General features: G+C 33.1%; 1 protein-coding gene across 4 annotated transcripts in view; it reads right to left on the minus strand.

Annotated features, from left to right (window-relative positions):
* Positions 1-14,088, minus strand: part of LOC128165249 (RNA helicase aquarius-like) — a 64,647-nt gene extending 50,559 nt beyond the window's left edge. For 3 of the 4 annotated variants that reach the window (XM_052829623.1, XM_052829625.1, XM_052829621.1), the window contains exons 1-32: positions 13,961-14,088; positions 13,679-13,784; positions 12,349-12,408; positions 12,207-12,247; positions 11,885-11,920; positions 11,715-11,760; positions 11,519-11,590; positions 11,171-11,302; positions 10,809-10,877; positions 10,420-10,597; positions 9,744-9,922; positions 9,305-9,418; positions 8,939-9,042; positions 8,531-8,754; positions 8,104-8,196; positions 7,806-7,854; positions 7,414-7,492; positions 7,198-7,297; positions 6,726-6,893; positions 6,442-6,548; positions 6,109-6,278; positions 4,999-5,130; positions 4,567-4,707; positions 4,147-4,327; positions 3,825-3,934; positions 3,357-3,492; positions 2,912-2,959; positions 2,528-2,683; positions 1,973-2,110; positions 1,668-1,739; positions 1,156-1,343; positions 505-847 (exon numbers count right to left, since the gene is read on the minus strand). In XM_052829623.1, coding sequence (XP_052685583.1) covers positions 505-847; positions 1,156-1,343; positions 1,668-1,739; positions 1,973-2,110; positions 2,528-2,683; positions 2,912-2,959; positions 3,357-3,492; positions 3,825-3,934; positions 4,147-4,327; positions 4,567-4,707; positions 4,999-5,130; positions 6,109-6,278; positions 6,442-6,548; positions 6,726-6,893; positions 7,198-7,297; positions 7,414-7,492; positions 7,806-7,854; positions 8,104-8,196; positions 8,531-8,754; positions 8,939-9,042; positions 9,305-9,418; positions 9,744-9,922; positions 10,420-10,597; positions 10,809-10,877; positions 11,171-11,302; positions 11,519-11,590; positions 11,715-11,760; positions 11,885-11,920; positions 12,207-12,247; positions 12,349-12,408; positions 13,679-13,765 — 3,753 coding nt within the window. In that variant the 5' untranslated portion in view covers positions 13,766-13,784; positions 13,961-14,088. The remainder of the gene's footprint in view (positions 1-504; positions 848-1,155; positions 1,344-1,667; positions 1,740-1,972; positions 2,111-2,527; positions 2,684-2,911; positions 2,960-3,356; positions 3,493-3,824; positions 3,935-4,146; positions 4,328-4,566; positions 4,708-4,998; positions 5,131-6,108; positions 6,279-6,441; positions 6,549-6,725; positions 6,894-7,197; positions 7,298-7,413; positions 7,493-7,805; positions 7,855-8,103; positions 8,197-8,530; positions 8,755-8,938; positions 9,043-9,304; positions 9,419-9,743; positions 9,923-10,419; positions 10,598-10,808; positions 10,878-11,170; positions 11,303-11,518; positions 11,591-11,714; positions 11,761-11,884; positions 11,921-12,206; positions 12,248-12,348; positions 12,409-13,678; positions 13,785-13,960) is intronic. The other variant, XM_052829622.1, reaches the window with a different exon arrangement.
* Positions 14,089-20,977: the final 6,889 nt, after the last annotated feature.

Consider the following 20,977-nt stretch of genomic DNA (forward strand, 5'->3'; position numbering starts at 1 on the left):
ATGAACTCGAAAATTATAAAATCTAAAGGTGTCCCAAATCTATACAGGCTTTGATTCTATTACCAGTATATACATGTATATACAATGTACAGTCAAACTTAGTTATCTCGAACTAGATAAGACTGTTTAAAAACTTCGAGATATCCGAGTATTTGAGATACCAAGGGTAAAATACTACAAAAATAAGTGGTTGTGACTTACAAATCACTTCGACATATCCATTGTGTTCGAGATATCAGTGTTCGAGATATCGAAGTTCAACTGTATCACAACTTAAAAATTTATTCAATACTATGAATATTTTATTAAATGTCAATGAGTAGTACAATGATGAATTACATGTACATGTATAAGTTCAATCAAGTGTTTTCGGATACACTGTAGTGCCAAAAACATTAACTCAAATAAGATAGAGAGGACAAAATTACTGATAAACCAATACAACACAGCTGTTATTTTCATAAAAATACAAATAAAATGGCATAGGGTGTAAAAGAGGTAGACCTTGTGTGGTGTCCCAATGAACTGATTCCTGCCACATCGCTGTTTGATCACGTCCCTGATCAGGTGTTTCTGACCGTTATAGGTCGTTAAGATGGAGATCTTCTCAGCAGGATAACCAAGAAGCCGCATATACATGAAGGTAGCTACAACATACTCAGCTTCCCCCAAATTCTGATAGAAGAATGGGTTGGGTTCTGATTCGCCCACGCCGTTAAAGTCCTGGACATCTATCAGTTGATAGTCAAACACAAACCCTGCATTAGCCTTCTTGTACTCGGGATGCACCATGACGTGAGAGAGACTGCCCAGTTTCTTGTATCTCCAGTTGTATAAACTGGCTATCCTAAAAATTTTCATTAAATATATAGTCAAAGATAAATTGCAAGTGTCAATGATAATTCAATAAATATATTGTCACATACGTACAGTACAATGAAAAATCATTTAAAAGTTATACATTAATTTTATTTGTACATTGAAATGAAAAAAAACATTTACAAAATATCATTGTCAGTATTAACTCTAGTTTCAATAATATAATGAATCTAAGCTTATTTTAACACCAGATATTTGGAATGATAAAGTTGCCTTCAGTCAATTTCAGTTTCCATATACCGTATGTGAATAAGCCCATCTAACAAAGTCTCATACCCTGGTCTTGCTCGACCTTGAGCATCAAGGTCAACAGTTGGAACTCCCAGCCTGACCAGACGTGTGAAGAGGGACTGCTCCATGTTACAGAACTTCTGGAATGCCATGTTCTTGATGACAGGGGGGAGCTGGTGATGGTCTCCAATCATGATCCAGCGCTTCAGACGATTGTTGTTGTCCTCGGGGTTCTTCAACAAGTCAAATAAATTGAACCCAGTTTTTTTTAATGTTTCATATATAAAACTTTAAATTAAGTAACACATATGAAAATGCATGTTAAAACTGATTTATAAGAGTACAGAAAAAATGTCCATAAACCAACACCTTTGTAATATGTTTAACTGTTCATTCAAACAACAATTTTACTTCCAAATTGTAATGTTGATAATTTTTACCAGTTGCTAAATTTTAATCCAACAACCCCTCCATTCCAACCAAAAATTTCATATTAAAGCTCATAGGTTGGACAGGATCATTGTCATCAGTATATCAAACTCATAGAATACTAGTACCTGTAGCAATAATGGGATGAAAGTTTCTATTTCAAGGATCTGTGCTGACTCTTCCATCAAAATGTTGTCAAACTGAAATTTAAATCAAAATACATGTATTCAAGAGAGAAACAAACGCAAGACAATGATATTTACATTTGTATTTTAACTTTTATACCTTTTACATGTATAAAGCATATACAATTATCATCAAATAAAATTTATAACACATATGTTCAAGTTTATCTAGCAATTAAAATTCAGACAGGTCAGTATATCTTCACTATTGTGTCTTCTATAGATGTTTGTAGAACTCGACACAGTACCTTGAATCCGATAGACACTAGGTCCCTCCTTTTGAGGGCTGCGTGAGTACACGTCATTGCAATAATCTTGGCCTCCTTAATCAACAGATACTCAGCTCGATCCGATCCACTCCTCAACAGCTCAAAGGCTCGGAACTCCTGTTATTTAGCAAAGGACAGTGCTTGTATGCTCAATGATTTAAGAACAGCAACAAACATCAACAAAATTATGAGAATTATTTTTATTGAATATTATTCAGATGTGTACACTTTTTGTGAAATTTTGTATTAATGGTATAGCAGGTCAGAATGGGTGGTTAATACATGAAGGAATATATGTTTTATGTAACAGTTCCATTTATACTAAATTTTATACTTACATGTACATGTATATGCACATTTATCTTTACCTTGTATTTTCATGCAAGTATTTAAAAATTTTCCATTTTCCCTTTGAGATTCATATACATGTATGAACATCAAAAATTTATTACAAATAGCTTCTAAGTAGCAAACAAAATTCATTAACTCTGGTTTACGGTAGTAGCTTGGTAGCTTGCAGACTATGTTTCTTACTTCGAGCTGAGTGAAGATTTTCTTGATGTGTCTAAAGCAGCCCTCTGCCATGTCCATATCTTCGGCGTAAGATCTTCCTTTAAATATTGGCTGAGGGGCATTCTCAAAATATTTGGTAAAGGGAAACTCATCTTTGATGATATCAACTGTCTTTTCCTGCAAAGGTACATGTATACATGTACATACATATATTTGAATCTTACAATATCTTGTGTTATGCATAAAATGAATTCCAATATGAGAAATTCTCAATCTTTTTACATGCATCTCCTAATTCCTAATAAGTTTTCACATACTTTAAAAAAGCAAAGTAAAACAAGTTAGGATGGACCACAATTTCAAGATCAGAAAACATTTCTATTAAAAATAGAAAATCCAACTCACCTTTTGATTTCTGAGTTTACTCTGATATTCTTCCCATCTTGCTAACACCTACAAATAATTGCATTTATATATACACACACTGTAGAATACATGTTCACGTAATATCATAAGCTTGATTCCATCTCCTTTTCTTTTATATCTGTAATACCCTGCCATTTTCACTAAATACATGCAATCCCAATTCTTACAATAAAGAGCCCTCCTTTTTTTATTCACTGAAACTATGGGAAGATCGTTCATGTGTCACTTAAAATATGTTTTCTCAAACAAAAGTAAAATTCCCTCCAAATGATTTTTCTTTACAAATCATATCTGATTGGTAACAATCCTCCTTTTACATCCATTTATTATACATACACAAAGCATAAACATTAAACCAGCATACATTTTTCTTTTGAAGACAAATAAAAGAATTTGATCAAGAAAACTTGTGTGATAATTTTACCTGATACAAGTAGAAGTATCCAGCTGTTTCACATGTGTACGACATGTCCCCCTTGACATCTAGACTACTCTGTAGCCTGGCCACCTCCTCTAGGAGTTCCAGACGCTGGGCAAGGACATAATTCACACGCCCATATCTACATATCAGACACATCACATATATAAGTACATCACTGGCATCTGACTCTCAAGTGTGAGGCTACCTTTCTTGTCCATGAAAAAATGTTTAGATGCTGTTCAGGCAGACAAGAGACACTAAATGCAGTCATGCTATACATGACTCATAGAAGACTTATCACTTAAAGAGAAATATTTGTTTTAACAAACAAAGCAAAGCCCTTAGCAACTTACAACTGATTTTTGCAAAAATTACTTCTTTCTATTCTGCTTACTGCACTTTACTTGTACACTTTTATATAACAAAAAAAATTACAAGACTTATAAAATAATACTATACAGTATATTTTACCTGCTAAAATCTTTCTCAGTCTCTAGGGCTTCCTCTCCATGACCAAGACGAAGCAAATGCCGCTCATCGATGTCAAGGGCCATGATTTTCTCAAAGAGCTGATTTAAGGCCTGTTTAACAAAGGAGAATAGTAGTTGTGAAAGCTTTCATGTCAAGTGATTCCAGCTAGTATACTTTTGATCTGAAGTTAAGCATCATAACTGCTGATCCACAATCAACATACATTTTCAATCAGAAACCTTTGAGAAATGAAGCCACTGTTAAGTACAGTAATAGATACATCAACAAATATCAAGCTACATAGTGTATGTGTGTACTTGACCTGATTAGAGTGTGTGACAATAAGTGTGCGCTGGTCGGGGAAGTTGTGGTAGATGTTTGAGATGATCTGTACGGCGACGTCTGTTTTACCCGTCCCCGGGGGTCCAACTACCATGGTCAGACCTGGCTGCATGCCTGACCGTATGGCCTCAATTTGGGTGGGGGTGAACGGAATCTGATTTCTGAAAGAAAGTTTGATCAACCAAAATTCATTATAAATCAGAAATATTCAAATGCTTTGAATAACTTGATCTTCATGAGGTATTATAACAAATCCTTTCCAAAGTAGACCATCTGAACTATATACCTTAGAGTAATACAGTAGATATACTTGTATAACAGACATTTTGAACCCACAAACAATGCTACACTTTCTGTGTGCTCATTATTCCACACTATTATGAGAGTATAGAGTACATACTTTTTGGGCTGGTTGTATGGGTATGGACCCCTGTTTTCGATGAAGTGGGGTTGTATGATGACTTTTTTGGAGGGCGTTGGTTCCTCCTCTGCTGCCTTCCTCTTCCCTGTTGCTGGTTCCTGCTGCTTTGTAAATGTCAACCTGTCAGACAGAAATGGCCATGTTTAAAATGATGTACTTATGTAAACAATTCATATAACTCACACAAATTGTACAAATAAGACAAAAATAACACTGTACTACATAAGAAAATGACCCATTTAACTGCATACTGAAGAACATTCATTTTAATTCAATTAATTAATTAATTAATATATCCATTTTTGGTTGCTTAGTTTAATATCACAATTCAATATGCACTAAGAAAGAAAGGTGATTTGATCTCAGTATAAGCAGGTCCACATGCATGCCTATGTCTCTAATATTACTTGCCTAAATGGTGGGATGCATTTGCTGACATCTTCTGTTGTAATCTCAAACTCGTGTCCTGGAAAGCTGGCCTTCAGATGATCAATGTTCAGGAAGGTATCGTTCCAGTCCAAGGTCTCAATCGTGTTACTCATTCTGTAAACACATACATGAAAACATACACTAATAAAACATTAAAAACTCATTCATACCATTGCCAACCATTGTCAAAACAAATAATCATCATATCATGTCTAGCAAAAGAACATTTCAACCTGTAACTGTAAACCCTCAGCTTTTTTTTTTCAAAAGGATGGAAATCAGAAAAAAATCTTGATAAATAAATTCATGATAGTTTTACTACGAACAGAAATATTTCTTTTATTACTTGTCTAAAGCATGTACAGCAGAACTCGCTTATAACAAATGTCAGGGGACCATAGAAAAAACTTCGTTATAGCCGTAATTTGCTATACGTTTATAACGAATTCGTAAAAAATATTATAGCGAATTCGTTGTAAAATAATTAAGGGTTTTTCCGGCTAACAGTTTTCTAAACTATCGTAAGTTATGAAATTAGTATTACCGTCATTTACAAAAAATGTCAATATAACCATTTCATTTCAATTTTTAAAAAAAATCCGTATACTATTTGAATTTGAGTATTTTATATATGCATCTTACAATTGCATGTTTCTTCAATGGAATATGAAATGGAAAAAATTCGTTATAAAAATGATAAAATACGTTAAAATTTTGCCAGCGGGGGTCTTAAAATTACTTCGTTATAGCCATAAATTCGTTATAATCGTGTTCGTTATATACATCAATTTTCTATAGGTTTATGCAAGAAATTTGCCGGGACATGAATAATAATTCGTTATAGCCATAAATTTGCTATATCCGTGTTCGTTATATTCGAGTTTTGCTGTACATTGTACCTATAAATCAATTCATTTTAGCGAACACAAACATACAAAAGTAAATGACAGCAAGATTTTAAAAGCAATACAGAAAGTTGATTCTATGACCCTGCAACTTCTTAACAAAAGTCAAATATTAGTGTAATAATTACATGTATTATATTAACAAAGAATTGGTATAGAACCCATGATGATACGACGGGTCCCTTACTTTGAGTAGTGGGCAGCATCTGGCTGTCCGTAGCCCAGAATGAGGTCGTGTAACCAGTCTGGTACCACACACTCCGTGTTCATCAGGTCTCGGATAGTTTCCAGGACAGCCTTAAAGTTGTTCTCCTTTGGCTTTCTCCTCATGATGACATTGAAGGTCTCATACACATCCTGACAAATCAACAGCAGGCATCAAACTTGTTAGAGGGTGGTTCATAGGAATCATAACATTTGAACCAATGGTGTTTGATTAGGATGCATAAAGGAAGGTGATAAGAAAAGACGATTCTATACAATTGTACCGATAAGTATGCATATATTATTGCACACGTACCTCGTCACCATCCATGTTACTGGTCATATCCTGTTGGTACTGGTTGGGATCCAGCCAGACTCGGAACGTCCGGGTGTCTCCATAAAGATAGGGCTTTGGTTCTGGTCCTAATAAGAAAAATAAATCCGTTTTGAAAAAAAAAATTACACATTTTTCATCAAAATTGTTTTAAGAAAAACATCCCTTGCATAAATATCTATATTTGTTTCAGGACATTATGAATATTGTTATGATGAAATAAAGGCAGCTTCATAACATATCTAAAATCTCCTTGTACTCCTTACCATCCTCAATGACCTTGCCCTCCATATCCAGCATGCCCTCCACCTCACAGCCCCGCACATAGGTCAGCCCCACCTGGGGGATGAACGGCTCCCGGAAGTTGTACTTGTGGTGGATCGGGACTGTGGGTCTCAGAGTGATCAGGAAGGCAACGTCATGCTTTCTTAGATCTACAGAACAGCCATGTAGTTGTACACCATAATTCATAAAACATTAACCTCTCCTAATTCAAAGTAATCATGATTTGTTGTTCTTCACTTACATGTACAATAGACATGTAATATAGTTCAACTAATACAAAACATATAAGTATATCTAAGTCAAAATAAAGTCAGAATCCATCCCTGTTAAGCACAAGCTCTAAAAATTGTAAGTTCCCTAATAATGATCGTTTTCATAACAACAAGATACATATGGATTTTTTAAGATTCTTGTTTAATGGAAAATTAAACTTATATTTTGATTTATAATCACCTTCCCATTCTTTTTTAACCTGAGGTCGGACACTCAGATTGACTGTGACGTCTGCTCTCACTTGTGCAGGATGAGATTCTCCGACACGAGGTTTGGCAACCTGTCAAAAAAAAATCATTATCATTTCTCAAATAAACAATCTGCTTTAATTCATTTTTACTTCATAAAAAATACACTAAAAGTTAAGGGAGAGAAATAATATAGAATAGTGCTAACCTCCACAACATTGAATCCAACAATTGGCTGAGCCATTCTGGCCCATCCCCCAAACAAACAGCTGCCATCTTCTGACTGCCTGTTTAATTCATCAAGTTTTAAAAGACAGTTTACAAATACATGTTTACCCATACACTACATACTTCATTCATAATTTATGATACAATCTGTTTTACATAAGCAACTAAAAAGTCAAACACTATCCATTCATGAATTAAATAAATTATGAAAAAAATCTGAATTTCAAAAATTATATTTTTATCTAAATAGCTCTTTGTGCAAGATATTCAATGTTTAATCTTTTAAACCATAAACAAGCTTATTTTCTCTAGTGATGCTTTGTTCATTCATGAAATCAGTTATAGATATCTTATAACAATGAAGCGACATACCAAGGTTTAAGATGTGATCCTGCATCCTCTATGTCTTGCCGAATTTCATCTGTCAAATGTCAAATTTAAGGTCAGGTAAATAAATAATATTAAATGTGCATGTAAATACCATTGTCAACTTTAAGTTTTGATAAGCATAACAGTTCAAGTACATATACATGTTTAATGTAAATCATTTAAAACAAAAACCAATTCATTAATGCACATGTAATTATGTTGAGTTTTAGAATTATCTTCAAGTCATGTTCATATACAGGATTTGCTACCTTTACACATCAAACAATGTTGGATAACTTACATGTAGATTCCAGTCGGAAAAGATCAAAGTTTTTCAACAAATAGTCATGGAGAGTCAGAAACTGCAGATTGAGCTTAGGCAAAGCCAAACAACCTGTTAATGAAATGAATACATTTCTTATGAACAAACCAAGTTTTTTAAACTTTAAAATAAATCTGAAGATCACTAGCTCAAGCTAGCTGATATAACTTCAGGTAATCAAATTCTATTCTTTTATCAATGTTTGTTAAAGAACGTTTCAAATGAAAATCTGAACCAACATTATTCCTTTCTTCAGCAAGGCCCTCTATCTAAAGACTAAAATATTCTTTCATTTGCCTTTAATGATAAAAATCAACATCATATATTCTGTATATTGTATCGAATTTATAGAAAAATATCATTAAATTTCCAAAATTATATTTTCATATACTAGTACATGTAATACCTTCTCCAGAGAAGTACTCTACAGGTACGATATTTTCGTCCCAGATGATCTTCTCCGTGGGGTAGAGGGGCATCTCGTTCACCCTCTCCTGCTGAGACTTGCGTTTTTCGTGTCTGGAGATCAACAGCTCCAGCAGGTAGTCCGCATCTGATATACAGTCCTCTTCTTTCTCCACCGGGGGCAACTGGTGGATGTATGCTAAGATCTTGTGAAGTTCTACGGGACTGGATGAAAATAAAATGTAAGATACAGTGACAGTGAACAACAGAACTTGCATCATTTTCTTTCAAAAACAAAAATCTAATTTCTTTACAAGTATAAGTGTATATTTGCTGTATTTGGCAATCTTAAGTAAAATTGGAGGGATTAGTTTGCAAAAATTGTGTAAACCATGCTTCATGTTCTTACCTTAGAGATTTAAAGTACTTTGTCAGAGCTGCTCTAGTGTCCACGCTGGCTACATTGGCAATGGCAAACCTTTGCAGGTCTGGGAAGTGCTTGAAAGCCACTTTCTGTTGAAATAATACATTAAACCAAAATATAACTTTTTAAAAATAAATGTACATATTTAATTATATTACTTAAATGTGCTTTCCTAATAGAATGAAGGTTTATCTAAAAATTGTCATAAAATTTATGCAAGGTTAAACTATCAGTCTGGCTCAAATGTAATATCATGATAAATCCATTTTATTAAATCTAGTAAATATATCATAGTAGTTAATTATGCTGATAATGCATGACATCATTATTACACTTATTGCTATTTCATACCTGCAGCTTCAGGACTCTGTCATAATGGATGTCAATTCTGTTGTGCAGTGTCAGGGCCTCGCCTGTGATGTCATCAATTTCAAATTCTGTGTAACTGCTCAACATTTCCAGTAACTGAGTATTAAAAAGTACAGATTTACATATTTTGGTCTTTTAAAAACAGTTAATGTCTTCACCTACTAACACAATAGTTGGTCTAGAATCTGAGGCACTAAAATTTTCTTTTATATTCAACTTAATTACATGAAAAGCAATCCAAATCAAAAGACAAAAGCTCTTTTTTTAAAATTCTTTTTCAAAATTAAACTATTCACAAACAAATGCAATTTCATTTAATTTCAAATCTTTTTCAGTTTGCAGTGTTAGAAGCGTACACAAAAACATCAATGTTATCAGTGTCATAGACACTGTGACATCATTTTAAAACTTTGACAATTACCTGTCCAAACAGCTTGCCCTCTGACCGCTTACACAGATTGGAGAGCTGACATTTGACCACCAGGTGGCAGTCTTCCAGGAGAACATTGAAGAATCGTCGTGTGGGAAGCTGAGCTTCGATGTCAATCATCAACTCAAGGAAGCGCTCACAGAAATTTATCTTGGAGAATGGAACTTCACCTGCAATAAATCTTCTTTATAAAAAATTCAGTCACTCTTCCTTGAAATGGTAAAGAACACATGCAGTTTGTGAATTTCCATTCCTAATAATGAAATTTGTCTTCCATTTTCAATTCATAGTTAGTCTGACTAGCTGTTAGGAACATGTAAAGTTTGATTCAAAATCTGTTTGCATTTTAGCAATATCAAGTTTTTAAGATTATAAAGATTTCAGCACTATAAATACAAGTGTAAGAACTTGCTTAAAAAATGCACAATAAGCAATTTGTTTGAAACAATGTGTAGTATTATAAATAAGAATAACTATATTTAACAAAAGCTCAATAAACATACAAAAATTCCAGTATAGATTTTAAAAATTAATTTAGAAGCCATGATGTATCTTTCTGTACACTGTAAGACTGCTCAGTGGCTTTATGAAGTACATGTAAATTATGATGATGATCAGCTTTACAGATGAGTTTCCATACACATCTATGGATAACGGGCATCAATACCTTTCAGTGGAACAGTGTCCAGTACTCCGAGGAATTTTTTGATCATGTGGTAGAGGAAGCCCCTCTCAAACGTCACCCTCTTCATCTGATCCTCCGACAGCTTGGCATCGTTCTTCTTGATCAGGTTGAAGAATTTTTTGTACTTTGGATTGTTTCTGAAAATTTCATCCCTCTTTCCCTGTTTGAAAAATGTTCAAATTGATGTCATGTTCATTCTTTTAGGAAACCTTTCTTAATATAATTCAATGGTTTTAACCAGCAAAACACTACTATTTCGACTCACTATGAAATATATATACTTCAACCCCCCCCCCCCCCCACACACACACACAACAAAAAACATACAACACACATAAAAGATATTAAGAATCGTTAAGTTTCATAAGTACCTGCAAAATATTGCTCCATATAGGTAGAGAAACTAGTTTCTGAATCTGCTCACGAATAAGGTCCACTTCCTATAGAGAAAAAATGTTTAAACATTCAATTCACAATATTATATACAAAATATTAAAAATTCAAAGGGAGAAGCATGTACGTGTATACATATAAATCATCTGATTTTGTACCACACAACTGGTCAGCCAAGAGGCATTTTTAAAGGTACATTGAGTAACAAAATCATATTTTAACAAGTTCATTGCACTGCGTACTATTAAGCTCCATCACTTTTTCATCATTCACACCTTTTTATTGGTTGTAACTGTCAATCCTTAGAAAGATGCCTAGTATGGAGAATAAATGGACTTACCAAACTGTTGAAACAGTGAATGAGGAAGATAAGAAGGATGGACAACTCTCTGAGTGATGTACCCTCTTCAAGACAGGTTTCCAAGGCCCTGAGACTGAAATCACTGAAATGCTCTGGGTGTTGTTTGAAGGACTAAAAAAAAAAGATGATAGTAAAACAGACAAGCATGGTTTTCAATTGCAATGTACATAGCTGCACTAGACATTATTGAATTAATTCTTATCAATTTTCATAACAGCTAAAATTAGTATTTGTTTAAATAAATAAAACTCAGATAGAATTTTCTATTATGTAAAATCTCAAAGTGATTTAAATTTGAAAAACTTTAAACATGTTTGAAAATCTTACTTCCCAAGGTGGTACTCTTTCCCTGAACTTTTCATTCACCATCAATACAATTGACATTATGTGTGCATGTCCCTGAAATATTCCAAATATCATATTATTGTAGGTTACACATGAACATGCATGTACATTTACATGTATTCATATTTTAATACAAGGAATACTTTTTAGTTTAATCTTTCAAAAAATTTAAACCCACCTTTTCTTTTGTAAAATTTGGCCATAAGTAATTTTCAAGGTACTGGCTGAAATGAAAAAAAATTAAATGTTGTAATTTCTTATCAAAATATACTTTTTAAACACACACCTACATTAAAGTGTTCTAGTTGTAAATGTATACAATTCATCATTAAAATATTGAATTTATACCTGAATTCTAGTAACATAGTTCTTTTTGTTGAAAACCTGAAAATCCAAGTAGAAATATTGCATTTAAATACTGGAGTGTACTTTAATCAAGATCCATGAAAACTAATTCAGACAGATTCTTGTTCAAAGATCATGTTTAATATGTACAAGATATACACTTGTGAAAATGAAAAAAAAAATAAAACATGCAGATTTAATTCATTATACAGTTCTGAAATAATAAATAGATGCATTTGCTCAACTTTTTTGCTAACATACATGTACTCATCAGATACAGTATGGACTGCATGTAAGTTTATATTTCTAAACGCATATCACTCACTTTGAGGCCAGCAGCTCTTCTTTGAAAACCTTTTCAACAATCTGTTTTAAAAAGTGTTATATTGTTATAAAGGTACATGTATTTCTAACTCATTTTAAAAAATTCAAAATGTTAAATGTAGGAAATCAGTTTAGGTAAATACCTCTGTTTTAAATGGAACCCCATTTTCCAAAGCTTGTTTTGACCAGTGTTGACTTGCAAGCTTAAAATAAACAAACATATAAATCTAAAGGTATGTACTCTAAACAACTTACCGGTATTTTAAAATAAAAAAAAAATGAATGGAAAAATAACCCCCATAAAGTCAAATTCATAACATGGAAATATAATAATTGGTTATCACTAGTATTTAAATCCTGGTATATGGCAATTTCTCTTAATATTTTGTTGTTTTGTTTTATAAAATTTTAACTGACATGTTCATACTACTTGTGAAAAAACCAAATCAAAATATAATCATTTATTTAGGTATCGGGTTCGTTTGCCCTATCTACGGGTTCCTCTGAGTCCATTTGCCTTAGGTCCGTTTGCTCTAATTATCGTTCGCCCTAATAATCATTCGCCCTAAACCTCGTTCACACCTTGTTTTTTCATAAACCACATCATAAGTTATTTCATTTACTTTTAACTGAAATCTCGATAACTTTTATTAATTATTCGTATAACTTACGTTATTCTATGTTTTTCCTTCATCAAAAAATGACGTACATGTAATTGGTATAACTGTAAGATTTTATTGCCGTAAACTGTTGATAACCGTCTTGTTGTTTTTATAATGATTCGTTTGATGTTTTTTAAACAATTAAAGAAATTGAGACTTTAATTAATTGGCTCATTCAGAAGCCACGCAGATGATTATCACCTATTCTATCTTTGAAGAATTTACATGACATGATCCTTTGATCTCTTAATGAGATATATACGGAGATTTCATAATATGGTTATATTATGAAGTGAAATTTAAAATAATTACAAAATAATAACAGAAAAATTTTAAATAAACTAACATTAAAAAAATAAATATTAAATCAATTCACAAGTCTTTGTATCGCTATCATGTCACCATCAGTCAATTGGTGATTTTATTGTCTCAGAGGAAATGGTGTTATTGTTTTTATTAATTAATCTCTTCATAAAATTAAATTGATCAGGATACAAAAATATATAAATACATTAATCGTGTATAAAAAGTAAGGGGAACGTACCTAAGGCGAACGGCTTCAAGGGCAAACGGAGACTAGGGCGAAAGGCATCAAGGGCCAACGCATTTTAGGGCGAACGAATAGCCAATCATTTATATTCTGCTCATAATTTTTTCTCTCTTTTGATACTTAAATTCTTCAAACACAGTATTACACAGTGACATTTGCGATTCAATCATGCAATCTATAATGAATGATATTATCAATGTATAATGATGTCTCGTTTTATACTTTTGAGGTTAAGTAAGCATTTAAATATCCGAGTAATACCTGTGTTATGCTGTCCTCCTGGATCTGTTCTACTGTCAGGTTTTTGTTCCGTCTCTTGGTCTTGTCACTTTCAGTCGGTGCACTCATTATGAATGTTGTCGCCTTGCTAGTATAAAAAATTCAATAACAATGTGTTTTTTTACTTATAAAAATGAAGTGAGTTAGTGTTATAAATTCCTCCAGTGGTTTTGAATTCAAAACAAAAATAGCCGGTAATATGAAACGAACACAAGACTTTAAAAGTGTGTAAAAGGGAGCTGAAGAACAAAAAATCATAATTACCGTTTAGAAAAGTATTTATTCCTAAGAAACAGGTTCTACAGTAAACATCTCTCATGTATTTGATTTAAAAAATACAATAACAATTTTTCACATGTGAACGTTTTCGATTCGTCAAAACGGATAAGATGCAAGTAAACTAAACGAAAAACCGGTGACCGTATATATATTGAGATCCGGAAAAAATTTAAACTAAAGACTTTTACGACACGCTTGTATCACAGAGAAGCGGTTTTGCGAGTTAAAATGCCACGGATTTAGGTTGTTCTAATAGTATTAACCACGGGCCCTGGAAGTTATTGTAAATATATTGCATGTGCATGTATAAAAAGTACTTTTTTATACATGCACATGCAATATATTTACTAAACTTCCAGGGCCCGTGGTATTAACCAAAAGAATATGTATATCAGACTTATACATCGTACAGAATCTTATGAAGTGTAATGGAGTCTGTAAACTGCTGATTTTTACTTCAAAAGAAAGTGTAGTGCGATAGAATGGGAAAACATTTAGAAAACTTTACAATAGATACTATCAAATAGATTTATTCGAGTTTTACATATGGTTTTGAAAACTAGCAAAAAATAATAGATTTAAAGAAAAAATCAAAAATGTTAAAAAAATGATAAACTTAATATTCGTGTTATTCATTTACAAGTTGCATCATCTCTCAGTAATAACATGTACTTTGTAAAAAAAAAATCATTTGCAAAAGAATTTTCTTTTTAAATCAATGCAATGTTAGAATCGAAATCTGGATATTCTGTTCATGTAAAGAAGATTGGTAATATATTTGAACTGGATCGGGTGCATGTCATCTGGTATCCTCACAACGGCAGGGGTCCTAAGCCCAATCATCAGGACCCCTGACGTTGCGAGGCTGATTGTATATATATGGTTAACTTATCATTTTCTTCATCAATATCTATAGCTATTGTTGAAAATATAATTTGAAAATAATATCACAGACATTACCAGAATAATGATTTATAGACGGAAGTACTATTTTTTATAGTTGCTCGAATAATGTTGAAACTTTGTGATTGATTAAAGTGTTGATTACTAGTAATTAATAAATAAAATGCAAATAATGCAATCAAACCAGCTTGAAAAAACAAAGGTACCGATCGGGGTATATAGCAACACACATTTTTGGTTGTGAATAAAGGTGAATAACGAATCTCTCTCTCTCTCTCTCTCTCTCTCTCTCTCTCTCTCTCTCTCTCTCTCTCTCTCTCTCTCTCTCTCTCTCGTGAAATATATCAAGGATTAATCTCGTAAATCCAGACAGAGCTGCGAGGAAACCCAACAGTTTTAAAACCGATAAAAGTGAATTTTATATATATTTTATTTACCTTTCCAAAACATAAAGATTTCCCCTCTACGCATTTCAAACATATAGATCGGCCAATCTTACGTCTGGTAATGAAAATACTCCAATGTTTAATACATGTACTATTATAACATCTTCGCTAGCCAAGGGTTTTCGGTCCACTTTGCTCCCCATATGGGAGCAAAGTGGACCGAAAACCCTTGGCTAGCGAAGATGTATTATAATAACAAAACAAAATATAACCATTTTAACTGGAGCTTGGACTTTGGGTAGTTGTGTCAAACAGCAATGTGACGTAAGCCTGTCTATTTCATTGCTGGCCACTCAGCCATGGCTCTTTGAAATCAACAAAATTTGTCTGGCTTTTGGGGTAAGACTACGCAATCGGTGCACATTTCACTTGAATCCAGCGTCATTTTTTAAAACTTGTTTTGACGCAAGAAATAGTTAGCTACATCCAACCGAAAGTCCAAGGTCTTGTTAAAATAATTCTCTCTCTCTCTCTCTTCTCTCTCTCTCTCTCTCTCTCTCTCTCTCTCTCTCTCTCTCTCTCTCTCTCTCTCTCTCTCTCTCTCTCTCTCTCTCTCCCCCTCTCTCTCTGGTTTTAAATGAATTAAACGTTCAGCAAATTAGATAGCAGGTGACCAGATGGTGTTGTGGAATATTCTCAATCACCTCCTCCGTAAATAAGGGACCGATCTGCGACCGCTGAGAATTAGCAGGCCTGGATTTTATTAAAAAGAAACAGAGACTGAATGCGGCAGAATTAGGATCTGTAATGCCCAGGCACGCGCCACCAAACTTAATTTTCTGCCACGGTGACCTGTGCTTAACAGTGTTATCCTGTTTTCTAAGAAAAACCATTTATTATAATCATATTAACGCCATTGCGCGTCGTCCATATTCTTTTCAAGGGGGACACTACAAAGATGTTAGTGTTTAATTTTCATGTTGCAATTTAAATCCAATGTGAAAAAAGAAAAAAAAGAAAGGAGTTGTATCGAGAAAACATGCTGTTTAAAAAGCGCATTGAATTAATCAGAAATGTGAAATCACTTCAGTGGAAGTTGGGCTTTTTTTTTTTTTACTTAAAAAGAGGGTATTTTTGAGGTATTGTATTGGACACTATATGAATTGTTCAAGAAGCATCTGTACATGTATATAATTATATATAGAATAGTAACGGTTTATGCATAAATGTGACCGTTTCTGATCGAGTGCAAATAGATTTTAAATTTTTTAAATTTCTAAATTATAGATTTCATTGTTAGCAATAAAAATTTGGCCATTTTGTCTTATTTCGTAAATGCGAACAAAATTCACCATGTTCATATTTTTTAACGAAAGTGTTCGATCGGATTTCCTTTTATTAATAAGCACTCGACTCTCTTCGTGTCTTGCGCTATGAATCAAATAACCCTTCCTAAATCATATGATGTGAGTTGGAAAGAAAGCGATTTATATCATTTATGGCAAAAGTTGTCATTTCTTTCAGACATAGCTACATCATCCGTGAAATCCCTCGAAAGAACCGCGTCGCAATAAATTGTACGATGTATAGTTCATAACTGTCATTTATGTAAATAAGTAATCGACTATGTTCTTTTCCCTTTTTCCGCTGAAATCTACATTTGTTGATTCAATCTTAGCGTTGATCAATATCACGTATTGCTTTATTTCACTTGTTTCCAAAAAATCACTCCTGGTCCCTTTGTGGTTACAATTAGGCCTAGTCTTTGAGAAATTGAAAGCCATATTCCCGTTCTGATGGACTTCAGTGATGCATTTTACGCCGGACTTTTCTAAGCCAGTGAAAATCAATTTTCTTAGCCGTCAAATACGTTATTCAACATTGCAGATAAAGAAACACATCCATGCTAGATTATTACAGTGTTTGAGATGCCCATAGGGACCCGAGATCGCGAGGGTGAGAAAATAGTAATCACATTTGGCGTCGCTACTAGTTTTGAAACACGCTAATTCTAGAAACCAGGCAGGGAAATCCACGAAGTCTCTCAGAAGACAAATTGGCAGACATTGGCTCAATAACGATAGCTATAATCGTCATTTGGGTTATTGTTTGGGAGCTGTTGACGTTTAAAGATGCGATATTTAAATTGGTTTTTTGTTATGTATGATCCCCCAGATGAATAGAGTTATGTACAACATGTATCTTTTCCAATCGGGATTTTATCATCAACGTTTAATTAGCCTGATTATAACAATTTAGGAATGAAAAAAACCTTTATTTATATGGAAATATGTATCTTTATTTTAAAAATACAGTCAAACCATTTTGTTTGGCAAAAATAAAAAAAGGAAAAAAATTAATTAATAAATAACTTCATAAAATCCATCCCCATTTGGTTTCCGCCACGAAATTTTGAAAACAAGAAATTAACGTTTCGCTGCATTTGGTTCAGCACTTTTGCAAAACGGAATACCTGTGATTAGCGATTGCATAATTTGTTCTGTTCCATTTTTCAGTGCATATTTTTGTTGATGATAGACATGCTAAACTATTTAACGTTCTTTAAAGACATTGTGAGGGATAAAAAAGCTTGGAACATGACATCTAGTGATATACATATTAATAAAGAGGTCAAGGATCGTCTTAACATAATGAGGCCCTGTACAGAGAATTACTAAAAATGTTTTTCCAATTCAACGCGGATTTTAAAACATTTACACTATATTTATTTTACATGGCAATTATTTAAACGAAAAGTTACCTTCCTTATCAAACGTAGCTACTAGTAGCTTAAATGAAATTTCAATCAGAAACTTTTAATTAATTAAAAGTTAGACTACAATACACGTTTTTTCTCAGCTTTATTTGGGTTCAATTTAATAATAACAACAACCTACATACTTCATAACCGAGTAGCATTACTACGCACGTAGAAATCTTCAGAAACACGATCTAACTAATAAAAATCCATTATCTATAAATGGCTTACTCGTGGACGGGAGGCTCTCGCCAAGTGGACAGTTAAATGGAGAAGAATAGATTTGTTTCTGAATTATTTGCTGAAGCCTCCCCTGACCCCTGTCCCTCCTTCTCTCGCTTTAACAAACTAGATATGACAAATTGATCAGATACATCAAGACAGTTTTCGGAACTCATCTGGATAATATCTCGCACCATCGAGAGTCGCCAGCAAGAACGAAGACAAATTGGCCCGCTCTTGATAATCATGAAGGAGAGAGAGAGAGAGCACATCGCTTCTCCTTGCTAGGATCAATTTATAATTTCAATTTAAGACCATCGCTCTTTATCTCAATGATGTTTTAAGTAAATGAAGTTGTTATTTCGGGGGGGGGGGGGGGGGTAATTTCCTTCAAAAGACCATGTTGCAAGATAATGCCTACTGATTGGCTACCTGGTAGGCGGTTTCAAAAGTTCTGTGTGTATACTACATACAATACGAAAAGCGTTTTACGGTTCTGGACAATATGAGGCACAGTTTTCAGTGGGGCCCAATGAGTGTTTTGCTGAAGCATTATTTTTTTTTTTAGCATAAATTGATGTTCACAGACACTTGCACATATTGTAGATGGATTTCATATTTCTTTATAATTTTTCCATTTTACGACGAAATTAAAGAAAATGTACATGAATATTATTATTTAGAAACCCAATACATTATCGATGAAAAATGCCCCCTTGTCGTCTGAATAAGTGGTCAAAATTAAGCATAGATTTGTTTTATATATGATTTCGGGTATCTCCAAGATTATCATCTTTGATATTATTATTCTTTCGTTATATATATATACTCGGGCGTTATATGCACCATAATTTGATCCACAGAAAATTTTAGTGACGTTATTTTTCCGCACATTACCGTGTCTTGGTTATTACCAATATGATGGAAATACGTATATTACTAATACCCGAGTAAGTTATGGACTAAAACAAATCAAAACTTATCCAATTTGATTAAAATCAGCTGTTCTGATCTGAACAGCTGATTTTATTCACATCTGATTTTAATCAGATTGAAAATTATCAATAACTATAATCATGAAATTTTATGAACATGTATAGCATGCGGCGTCTTACCATTGATACGTTCCCAAGTATCAAGTTTGTTGATATACATGGACAACTAAAACGCAACTGAACAAATAAACAAAACAAACCTATTTCATTTCTGTAATTTATTACGTTGAAACTGAACTCATTGAATGATTTTTATTATAAGAATGATTGGTTGAAGAATATTTAGATATGTGCATGTACTGAATTATACAATTATTAACCCATGTACATAATCTAAAATCTATAGCAAAAATACATTGTTCAGAAAATTAGAAAATCTAAAAAGGTAATCCTATTGCATGCATATTTTTATTGTTAATTATAAGGAGCCTCAGTGGTCAACTAATTAACTATCAGACCCACCTAATATTTTCAAAAATGGTTTGCGTAGCAATTAACTATTATTATCAATTTTCTTAACTTTAAAATTTGAATGTTTTACTATATCTTTTTAGAACTCTTCTTTAAAGGAGATTTATGTAGTCTAAAAATGGCCACGACCATACAGCCCTCCTAAAATCAATTCAGGCATCTTGTGCATACTTAATGAATTCTTCTCTAAGATATCGTAGTGTCAAATTTCGTTTCATTTCAGACACGTAGCATCGTTTTTGAAAGTGAGGGGGAGGGGGGGGGGCAGACTCATCCAAAAAAATCTTGACAAGTAAATAAAAATAAGAGGTTACTTTACAAAATCATGAAACTCCTAATCCGTGGGGGGGGGGGGGGGGGGGGGGGGGGTATTTTCTTTAAATACAATTTCAGTGTTTATTTCCTTATTTTCAATTCAAATATTTACATGGTCCCATAAAAGTTGGGGGGGGGGGGGGGGGGGGACTCCATGTTACTTCAATTTTTTGTATGTAAATTTAAGAAAAATCTTTGCTGCGCAAAAAGTGGGGTGGGGGCAGGCCCCGTCCCCCGATGCTACGTGCCTGCATTTGCAACTAAGAACATATTCATTTTAAAAATAACAAAAGAAAAGTTTTAATCTAATTCCTAAAATTCAGACATGTAATATTAATTTTAAGTGTGAAATCTCTTATTGAAAAAAAACAGATGAAAGTACCTGTAAAAAGAAATGACTTTTAAATTGCCAACACTTCGTGAAAATATTTCATTCTCTGGCTTTAGGTAATATACATGTGCATTATTCAAACGTCGACAATCATGCACTCACACGTGTAAATTCATTTGATTATAGTATGAGGACAACACCATGTAACATACCTTTTTTTTAAGCATTGTTTTTTTCCACAAATTTTAAATTCTTCTGTGTAAGAAATGTATGTAAATATAACAATAGCACAATGAAAAGATAAATTTTAAAAGTCTTGACATCACCTTGTACATTGTAAGCACTAGCTGATGATTTTTGACACAGGTGCGTTATACATAAATACTTATATGTTTAATTTGTAAATATAGCGTGCGTTGTACTACGAGAAGGACAGATAAACTTTTTTTTTTTAGATTTATTCAATTAATCATCCATGAATGAATCAGTAAAAAATGGATTAAGCAATTCTATAAATTATTTGATTTTAGAATTATCTATATTTTAAATAAGTAAGGCATTAAATGATCACTGTTTATGAAAAGTGAGTAATTGAACATACTGTAAATTACATAAGATACC

Source organism: Crassostrea angulata, chromosome 10, assembly GCF_025612915.1.
Source record: "Crassostrea angulata isolate pt1a10 chromosome 10, ASM2561291v2, whole genome shotgun sequence".
In the NCBI taxonomy this organism is placed as follows: domain Eukaryota; kingdom Metazoa; phylum Mollusca; class Bivalvia; order Ostreida; family Ostreidae; genus Magallana; species Magallana angulata.